General features: G+C 41.7%; 1 protein-coding gene across 1 annotated transcript; it reads right to left on the bottom strand.

Annotated features, from left to right (window-relative positions):
- Positions 1 to 2829: 2829 nt before the first annotated feature.
- Positions 2830 to 11354, bottom strand: LOC134573288 (ficolin-1-B-like). The gene is made up of 9 exons (XM_063432947.1): positions 11230 to 11354; positions 9230 to 9343; positions 8838 to 8891; positions 8193 to 8228; positions 7847 to 7882; positions 7506 to 7633; positions 5107 to 5236; positions 4195 to 4329; positions 2830 to 3101 (listed from the first exon to the last, which is right to left on the bottom strand). Exons 1-9 carry the CDS (start codon positions 11309 to 11311, stop codon positions 2845 to 2847), a joined length of 972 nt encoding a protein of 323 aa, XP_063289017.1. The 5' UTR covers positions 11312 to 11354; the 3' UTR covers positions 2830 to 2844.
- Positions 11355 to 11630: the final 276 nt, after the last annotated feature.

Below are 11630 nucleotides of genomic sequence, written 5' to 3'. Positions count from 1 at the left end.
CATAGTCACATGCAGTCACACATACAGTTATAGGCAGACAGTTACACACACAGTCAGTTACAGGTAGTCACACACAGTCATAGGCAGACAGTTACACACACAGTTACAGACAGACAGTCACATATACACACACACACACACACACACAGTTACAGGCAGACAGTCACACACACACACACACACACACACACACACACACACACACACACACACACACACACAGTTACAGGCAGACAGTTACACACACAGTTACAGGCAGACAGTTTTACACAAACACACAGACACACTGTCACACACACACAGACACACTGTCACACACACACAGTCACACACACAGACACACACTCTTACTTACAGACAGTGGGCTGGAGGAGGACTGGATTCCCCGAAGTCCTTCCCTGAAGCCTGTGGAGAAGCAGGTATTCCATCTGGCTGTACCTCCATGTGCAGCAGTAACCAGCTGCCGGTTTGGCCCGCCCTGATTTCTTATTAGCTCCGCCCCCACTTTACCTCCGTGCAGCCAGTACAGCTGCTCTTTGCGTGTGAGCTGTTCTTGCCGCCCGGCACCCCAACTACCATGGGACACTGTGCGGCCGTACAGCTCACACAGCCCCCTCCAGCCCCCAGACCAGGGTCATGGCACCCCCCACACTGGTGGCACCCAGGGCGGACCGCCCCCTCCGCCCGCCCCCCTTAGTACGCCACTGCAAAGTAATGAATATAATAGAAAAGCCAGATATCATGAAGCCAACCACCCATCCTCATTTCTCCTTCTGATGATAGATCTTGAAATAATGAAGGTAGTATTATTTCGTGATTTAGATAAAATCCATTGTCAGGCAGACATGTGCATTCATTTTTGTACGAATACAATTTTGTCCGAACATTCAAGTTTTTTCATATTTGTTTACTAAAACGTGAACGAAAGCACCACATATGAAATATAAACGAAACAAAAAGGCAAATGCTGAATGAATTACCTTTTCGTTTCGTTCCATTAATATAGTCTGTACTGCAGGGAAATTAACCCCAACAGCACGGAGAAAATAACACTGCAAAGGTGTGAAAAAAAACAAAACAACAAGGAGGGAGCCGGCAGTGCTACCGGTTTCCTCCTATCACTGCCCAGTCGCTAGTGCTATAAGGGGAGACCTGGCACAGGTCCCCCCATTCCCCCATGGTGGGGAACACAAATAACTAAAATGGGGGGACATAGTGCCCCCCCCCCGCACCCCTGCACCCCCACCCGTGTACCGCGGGTCGGGACCTTAATTAAATAAATAATGGGGGAGACCTAATATCCCCACCCATGAGCCATGGGTCAGGACCCTAATTAGTTAAAGGGGGGGGACCTAATTTCCCACTTGGTCCCCACCCATGAGCGGCGGGTGGGGACCCTAATTAATGGGGCGACCTAATGTCCCCTCTGGTCCCCACCCATCAGCGGGGGGACCTAATTTCCCACTTGGTCCCACCCATGAGCGGCGGGTGGGGACTCTAAAGAATTAATTCTAATGAATTAAAGGGGGGGCCTAATGTCCCCCCCAGGTCCCCACCCATGAGCGGTTGGGACATTTCTACTTTTCAAGGTGGGGTGCTATGCATCCTCTTTGTCAAGGGGTGCCAATAACAGACTTTCATAAAATTTAGAACCACATTCTATCCGTACACCCCCTCCCCAATGCATTTACTGTTGTAGCACAGCCAAACAGGACCATTGCATTGGCCATGCCCGTTTCCTCTGCCCAGTCTTCCAGTAAAGCTCTGGGCATGCTGCTAGAACTAGGAGTGTCTAACATGATGTGTTTTTCTATCCACTAACCCTGCACTGGCACTAAAACTATATTGAAGAAACATGGGGGAGGGAAATGTATGCTTCTGGCACAGCAATGATCGGCATGGCTACAGGAGTATGGGTAAGAGAGGGTATGTGGAGACACACAGGGAGGGTACATGCGTGGAGGAGGATGTCGAGACATAATGGGTCAGTAGGGGAAATGGAAGAATAACACAGTAAGTGATGGGATACAGAATCACAATCAAGGATGAATGGTGGAAAGGGTCACAAATGGAGAGGACAAACTGAAGTGAGCAAGTGGGGATTAAATGCCTACTTGCGAATAGTTATTAATCCTAAAGTGGGGCAGTTGTTATTTTAGGTCATTGACTTGCTTTTCCTGGTGTTTTCTTTGGTGGTCGGCTTCTGGGGACACCAGAGAAAAATGCAACAAATGTTTAAACAGTGCGGCTCTGCTTGGCAAGCCTTACACGGCATTATAACCAATACACAAATTGTTCAATAGCGCTCTGAAAATGGGCAGTCCTGCTTGTCTTTCTTCCAGGGAAACCTGTCCTACCCATCTACAAACTGGAATTGGCAGCAACCAAATTGGCATAAAAGAACTCTGAAGGTTTTAGAAATGCTGATGAGCGATTATGTGAGACTAGTAGGAAACCAACACTGAGATATCACCAAAAACCCTTGATGACAGGGACAAGGTGAGAGCTTAAGATATCAGGAAAATTACATGAAAACAGCAGTAACCAATTCATATATTATTTTTCTTGTTTTATTCAGATTGATTGACAACATTGATTGATTGATTGATTACTCAGTGTCATATTTCTGCATATGAATGAATCACAATTTTAATGTTTATGTGTTTATAATTTTAAATAAACACATCAGAATAGAGAGAAACATTGTACTACCAAACTTTTACATGACCGACCTTCAGTTTGATTGACCATCTGCCTGATGACAGTCAACATTTGATATGGGGCACAATTTGATGTTCTAATACATTGTTTTCCTCCACGTATACAGTGACTGCCAGTTAGCAGTTAGCTAGACTGAGGTCGGATCTTCATCTCTGATATCTTATATGAGTAATTGTGACCACGGCCGGTCAACCAGTTTACCCCGTTGGCGTAGCTGTTGTGATCTCCCGGCAGATACAGTCCGTTCAGGTTTGAATAATGACACAAAGTATACCACCAGGCACCACTGTAAACATTGGCACAGCTACCAGTAGTATGGAGATCATTATCTCTATCTTTGGTAGAAAATTGTGTGTTTCTGTGAACACTGAAGGAGTCACCTGTAAATGGAAGAGAAGACGATGTGTAAACAACTAGCGCAGTCCATTAAATACATAAACTTTCCAGTGATATGTGCTTTAAACGTTTAACATATATATTAAAGAGGCTTACTGTGTATTGTGACCCTCTCTTCTCCATATATTTAAATAGTCTATTAGGCATTATTATTGCAGTTCCCAAAACATCATCAGGATGTCAGAAAAGCACCTTGAAGGGACACTATAGGCAGCGGGCCCACTTCACCTCATTGACGCGGTCCCCTTAGCCCTGTAACTGAAAACATTCTGATTTTAGGGAGGGTTAAGACTGCCTCCAGTTGCTTTCTACCAGACAGCCACTATAGGTGCTTCCTGCTGTTTCACTGAGTTTAACTTTGTTAAACAATACTGGATGTCACTGGATAGTCACACAAAGTGTACACTGACACACACACACATTTACACGCAGAGAACACTGACACAAACACTCACTGACAGACACACACTCACTGGTTTGACACACACTGATTTACACAATTACTGACAGACACACTCTCACTGATTTGACACTCACTGACAGACAAACTCTCACTGATTTGACACACACTGACAGACAAACACACATTCACTTACAGACACACACTCAATGACAGACACATGCACATTCTCTTACAAACACTCACACATTATTATTTTTTTTAAATATTTTTATTTAAGTCCACCCAGCCTCTCTACCTTTGGAAGAGCTGGAGTGGATCATTCCTCTGAGGTTCAGAGTGGGCTTGCGTAATCATGTTCCTCCAGCACTGCTCCCTCGCGTGCTGTTTAGTGATGTCATAACCTGGCTCCTGGCATCACTGCAGGTTGCTTGAGAGAGCAGAGCTGGACGATCATTAAGATTACAGCTCCTTTGGTGCCTCCATTCTCCCCCCAGACACTGTATTAAGCCAGGGGAAGAACCTGCTGTTCAGGTAAGCAGGTGTTTGCTTTGCCTTGGCGCACAGCCAGCCGCCTCATGGGGGCGCTAAGATGGCCAGCCGACCACATCTTGGTGTACCCCGTGGGGTGCATGTACCACTGGTTAAGAAGCAAGTTAATAGACCATTAAAAATACCTGCTGTCCCTCCAGTGAATGACCCCAAACTCAGAGTGTAATTCAGATTCTCCCCTGCGATTTTGAAGTTGCTGTATGTGGCGTAAGTTCTGTTGTTTTCAAAATCCATGAGATCGAAGCGGAGGTCGTATGTTCCTATCAGAAAAGTGAATTATTATTTATTACGTGCAGCGCTGGGCAAAACAACATGGTTTATAAAGAATCCATAGAAGATAAACATGGAATAAAGCACCATGTACAATCACATACTGACGGACACGGTCGAGGTTTGTTTATGTATCTGTTTGGGTGTCTGCCAGGAGGAGGAAGGAAAGTGACACGGAATCTGAAATTAGATTTATGGATATTTTCTTAGCAGTGACGTTGGGAATCAAAGGCTGATTTGGAATATTTCGGCTAAAATTATCACCTTGAAACAATTCTACAAATCAGCTGCTATTTTAAATTGCCACAACTCTCTCATTAAAGTATAAGGAATATCCCAAAAACTAAACCATGAAATACTAATTAAAGGAACAATCCCAACCTCCATAACAAATTAACGTATTTAAGTTGCTTTGGGTGCAGGAGACTAGGATCCTTCTTACCTTCAGGTTCAAACTGTTTTACAATGATTTAACCCAGAAATTGGGGCTCCGGCATCTCGTACCTCTTTTTCACGGCTTCCTTTCTTGCTGCACTGCAGTTCGATAAGGATTAGCCGGGTTGCAGCTGAGTAAGTTGACGCTCAGAGCCTACCACTGTTTGCCCATTGAGAGAAATAATATGTACTATTTCTTTAATTATTCTCACTATGTCACTGTGCTAACTATTCATCTCAGGTTTCTGATACATTTTATGCTATATTTCTTGTATGTAAAAAGCAGGTTAAGAACCACAGTGGGGTATTGCAGTAGGAAACATGAATATTACCTGTGGACGTAAGTTGGTGAATGTGATCGTTCCCCAGCCAGAACTCGCTGGCCTGGTGGCCAAACCCTCGCTTGTAAGAATTCCAATCTCGGAAAAAATCCACCGACCCATCCATCCTTCTCTGGAAAACCTAATTACAAAATAAGGGGATAGATTCCAAGCAATGGTAAATATTCTGCTCTCTATCTGTGTGACCTTGTTCTAATAGATGGTCAGTGATCGGGTTAAACTGAGCTTTACTCTGATATCCAGGGGAATTAACTTTATCATTGGCCGCAGGGAACAGGTTATATATAGTGATCTAATATATATATATATAATTTTAAAAGCAAATACGGCAAATAAGCCAATCTAACTTGCTTCTTCGATATGAAAAAAAACAACAACTTGTATTCTTATATATTATCATTTAATTAACGGCTTCCTGCTCCGTTGGAAGGCCGTTCCATGCATTCGCAACCTTTTATAAAAACAATCCTAATCTTGTATGCTACTTGCTACTTACCACATTTCTTCTTAAAGGATAAGCTCTGGTGATCTGGGCCGTGGATTGCTTCTTAAATGTAAAAAAAACATGAATCCAGATCAGGGCCGTCTTTAATTTTGATTGGACCCTGGGCAAGCATTTACTTGGCCCCCTGACTACATATAGATACACACAAATACACTACCTGACACACATGCAGATACACACTGACCGCATATAGATACACACAAGAACATACAGATACACACAGACTACATATAGATACACTAACACACACATAGACACACACAGAGATACACAACCTGACACACATGCAGATACACACTGACCGCATATAGATACACACAAGAACATACAGATACACACAGACTACATATAGATACACTAACACACACATAGACACACACACAGATACACAACCTGACACACATGCAGATACACAGATACAAACACTGACATACATGCAGATACAAAGGTACACACACTGACTGCATATAGATACACCGACACACACACAAACGGACAACATACAGATACAGAGACACATTCTGACTGACGTACTGACACAGAGACACACACAGACAGCCATACTGAAACACACACATACACAAAGACATACTGACACACACACAGACATACAGATACACTGACAGACATACTGGCACATATACACACATACAGATAGACATACTGGAACACACATACACACAGACACTGACATACATATTGACAAACACAGACATACAGAACCACACGGACACTGACAGACTCACACATAGACATACTGACACGCTGACAGACAGACATTCTGGCACACATACACACAGACAGACAGACATGCTGAAACACACAGACACTGACAGACATACACACATAAAGAAATTTTAAAACTCACAGACAGACAAACTGAAACACACATACACACATACGTACTGAACCACATAGACACTGACAGGCACACACACAGACATACCGACACACTTACAGACACACTGGCACACATACACACAGACATACTGAAACACACAAACACGGACAGACATATTGACACACACAGACATACTGAACCACACAGACACTGACAGACACACACACACGGACATACTGACACACTGACAGACATACTGGCACACATACACACAGACAGACATACTGAACCACACAGACACTGACAGACTTTCACACACACAGACATACTGACACACATACACACAAACAGACATACTGAAACACCCATACACACAGACACTGACAGACATACACACATACAGACATAGTGACACACACAGACATACACACATACATACTGACACACACTCATGCAAAATTTGCTAACCACCCTCCAGTTTCTTACCTTTTCCTGGAGGGTGGCTTCCCTGGGGTCCAGTGGGCTGGCTGGGATGGCTGGGAGTTAAGCTCTCGCTCTCTCCCGGCCTGGCCCCCTCCGGAACAGCTCCTTCCTCCCACGCGGCTCCTGTTTCTGTGGGAGGAAGTGACGCGCGGCTGTCACTTCCTCCCAGCCGGCTGCCAAAAAGCAAGGGCCCGGTCGTGCTGTTAAAGCACCACAGCGCCCAACCGGGCCCCTGGTGACACAAGCCCACCGGGTGGCCCTAAGTGCATGGGCCAACCAATGGGCCCCCATAGTTTGCGGGCAGAGGGCAAACAGGGCAGCTACCTTTGGCCCCCAGCAGGGACAGGGCCCGGGGCAGCTGCCCCGTTTGCCCCGCGTTAAAGACGGCCCTGATCCAGATTTATGGTGACAATGTTACATAAAGCACTAAAATAATCTTGCTGGTAGAACATATTTATTCTATTTAAGAGCAGCCCTGGAAACTGCCTGTTTTACCAACCTGTATAATGTCTGCCCTAGCTGTAGTCTGCTAGGAAAGTAAAACTTAGTGGCCATACTTACTAGCCATCCTCCTCCGTCAGTCTCCATGTCACAGTACACAGTGAGAGGAAGCCCATTGCTTGTGTATACTGTGTACCAACCGCTCAGAGAAGCTCCATAGTCCAAGACCTCCTTACAGTTCTGGGCAGCTGGAAGATAGAGATTGGTGAAATGATTCTGATTGGATGATTAGCCTGCTTGACTTCCTGATGCAGTTTAATGCAGCCAATCAAAAAGGGAGGTTAAATCTTGCTATAAACTAAGGCTTCTACTTATATTTTACTATATGCACAATGCTTTGAGTACTTGATTCAAACCAAAACTAAATGGATTTATTTTAATTTATAAAATGTCAAACTTACTTCCAGGGGCCGGTACACCGGAATTTCCCTTGTCACCTGCACAGAGAAATATTAACAAACATTTATTTTACATTTTGCAGAAACCCAAACCAGAAAATACAAATCATGTTAATATTTTCATACAGAGTAATTAGATCTGACAATTTTAATGATTCTTACAAACTATCAGACTGTATTGTAATAAAAGCCCAACGTATAATACATTGAGAATGATCACTTTCTCTAATGATTTACTGGCTCAGACATTGGTCATGCTTTAGAACTAATGTATTCATTAGAGTTCATTAATTTATTAGATTTTTGTTGCCAGGTTTTTTTAGTTTGAGACTTTTGTGAATTGACTTACCTTGTGGACCTTGTGCACCTGGGGAACCTTTATCGCCTGTGGATAGAAAACCCCCCCAATATATTTATTAAGCATTTTGTGTTTTCTTTCTATCCTTTTCAATACAAAATGTCAACATAGCGTACAACTCAATGGCTTCCACCTGGACCTCCTGCAGCCATGAACTTGGGGCACCCAATGAAATGTTTAAAGATCTGACACATGGCTTACTATGATATCATATGATAACATTTTTTAATGGTGTTGACCCTGATCAGTACCTGGCTGTAAAAAGGGAGGTATGGGTTGTGGAAGCTGGAGCTACCAAATAAAGATATGATAGACTGAATATCTCTAAAATGTCCACAAATTACACGGAGTACAATTTATTATCTTCTTGGATAGGTACAGAAGTTCAGTTGTGGAACCTCCACCTTAGGTTGAAACCACAACATAAAAATGTTCTCTCTCTCTCTCTCTCTCTCTGTATATAACTGGCATTAAACTATACATGATATTATATGATATTAGCTGAGCAAGGTGGTCTGAATATAAAGCATTATAGGCAGCAATATGTGTATATTACAGACCCTTGACTGATAGAAATTGCAATCTAATATGATGATGTGATTCTGTATTCTCCCCATTGATGGCCAGTTACTTTACCTTTAACCCCCGTGGGTCCTATCTTCCCAGGAATTCCAGGCGAGCCTTTTTCCCCTAAAAATATAGCAAGTCATAAAGGTTAGGAAGACACATTGTGTCTGAGAGCATTTCACATTGTAAGTAGTAGGTTATTTATTAAGGTGAGAATTGAAGTGAATTTAAAGTTCAAGGCCAGTGTAGTTGTATTGAAAGCATAGCTGACTTCAATTGTTCCAGTTCTGCTATTTTGACCTTAAATTTTATAAACCATTTAGAATTTACCTTAAATTCTCACTTTATAATATAGTGTGTCACATATATTTTTGGATTTTAAAACAAAGGATACATCATAGGGAAAAGGGACGCAGTGACATCATTATGATAATTAACCTCTGGGTCGATACAACTATTACCTTTAGGTCCTGCTGGTCCTTGCACTCCCTGTATTCCTTGTGTTCCAGGAATTCCCGGACATCCTCGCAAAATGGCCAGCTTGTCCGACTCGCCAACGCCAATAAGCTTCACATCTGCCCAGAAAGTAACACATAATTTATATATATATAGAATGAATCAATAATGCGAAAACCTTAAAGCTACTGAAACAACACATTTAAATTTATACATTTATTTAAAAATAAATAATTGATGGAACCCTGCTCCCACCTTATAATTGTTAATATGTGGAAAGTTCTAGAAACCTTATAAGGAGAGAATGTCTGTAAGGAGTCATGTACACATGTACGCAGACGACACAGTAATCTATGCAAGCAAATCCAATCTACCGCAGCTTGAGGCTGTGCTCCAAGACCAGTTTACAGAGGTAGAAAAATGGATCGCAAAAAACAAACTCTTCCTAAACACTGACAAAACTGTCACAATGATCTTTGGAACAGTATCTAAATTACACAAATTACACAAATTGCACAATTCTCACCTATCCATCGAAAAAATAGCACACTGACCGCAGTCCACTCTTTCAAATAACAGAATAACTTTTAAACTCTTCTTCTCTAAACAGTAGTATATATCTATTCAAGAAATAATACCATATATCCTAATAAAAAATACAAAAGGTAAAAAAGTCTTTGCAGGGTAAAAAGAACCCAAAAATGGTGAAAAATAAACAAAAGTCCAATTTGGTTTGCCAAATATGTATCCTACGTTGTTCATCCCATCATGATGGTCCACATGAATATAAAACAGAAATAAAGGGTATCAATTATGAACTCCTTATATGACACATTAAGGTTAAAAAGTTCAAATTTATTCCAATATTGTTAAAAATATATTTAAAACACATAAAAAGCTTTCCATATGCAGTAAATATTCAGTTTTTCAAAAAAATCCCAAATAAAGCCAAAAAAAGAGTCCAGAACTTATCTGAAATTCACTTTAATCAGCGCTCCACCACTTTTCTACACTCTTTCAAATACTTGGGTATGTTGTTAGACCCCAATCTATCTTTTGGCCTCCACATAGAAAAACTTGCATCTAAACTTTATCCAAAACTTGGTTCCCTGTACAGAAACAAATCCTGCCTAAGCCTTGCAGTAAAGGAAAAGATTGTAAAGCAAATGCTGATGCCAATCATTGATTATGGGGATGTAGCATATGCATCTCCATCGCAATCCCACCTTAATGACACAACACATTGTATAACTCGTTCTGCCGATTTGTGCTACAATGTAATTACAGGACCCACCATTGTGACATGCTAAAAGAACTAAACTGGCTGTCGCTGGAATCCAGACGCACCCTTCAACTTTCCAGCCTTCTGTTTGAACTTTTCTGGGAAGCTCCCACCCTATCTGAGCAGAATGCTCTCCCTGGTTGTTCCCACCTCCTATAACCTCCGATCCAGTACCAACACTTTACTTAGTCTACCTCAATATAAAAAGAAAGCAGCCCGATCCTCCTTTTCCTTACAGAGCACCGCAATTGTGGAACGACCTTCCGCACAAATCCCTCTCTACAAATCTCAAAACAGAATATGGTTGACGATATATTTCTTATCTGTTCTATCTTAAATTTTGTATAGGTTGTGTATTAATATTGTTTTAGTATTTTATTGTACCCAATTGTATCAATGCAATGTTTTGTGGACCCAGGACATAAAAATGAGAGAAATCTCAATGTATCCTTCCTGGTAAAATATTTTATAAATAAATACATGTTGTCATAATAGCAAAATAAATAACTTTCTTTACAAAGTATTGTAAACTTTTAGTAAAATATATAAAATGTTAGAGCAAAAAATCACCATTTTAGGTAAATCTTTTATCCTGTCCTAATTTTGTAGTCAGGTGTCAGCTCATCACAGCTCACTACAGATTTGAATTAACCCCTATTGCCTTTCTCCACTCAGTAAATAAATATAATAACAGATTAGGGTAAGGGGTCATTCAGAGCTCACCTGGACAGGTGTCTTCAGCATAGCACATCATGGTGGCCAGCGATAGGAGGACACTTAGTGATGGCCATGAGCTGCTTCTCATTGTGAATCTTCCTGTCTCTGATTTTAATGATATCTCCAGAACAGATAGAATGCACTGTGTAAAATCCAACAAGCCCCTCGACCTTAAATAGGCAGCCATGACTGTATGCCAATAACTGAATATCCGGTATTTAGCAACGAGAATTTCACCATAGGGAGCGGTGAGTTTGTAAACACGTCTCTTTTAACTGTTGAGAGTTACACGGGTCAAATTTTGTGCTATGTGTTTTTTTGTTTTTTTTTAGAACAGGGAATTATAACTTGATGTATTGAATAGAGTTGAGCGAACCCAGACTGTAAAGTTTGGGTTTGTACTGAAC

This window comes from Pelobates fuscus, chromosome 9 (genome assembly GCF_036172605.1).
Source record: "Pelobates fuscus isolate aPelFus1 chromosome 9, aPelFus1.pri, whole genome shotgun sequence".
NCBI lineage: Eukaryota > Metazoa > Chordata > Amphibia > Anura > Pelobatidae > Pelobates > Pelobates fuscus.
Note: the sequence above shows the minus strand (reverse complement) of the source record. Positions and strands in the feature narration are given on the sequence as shown.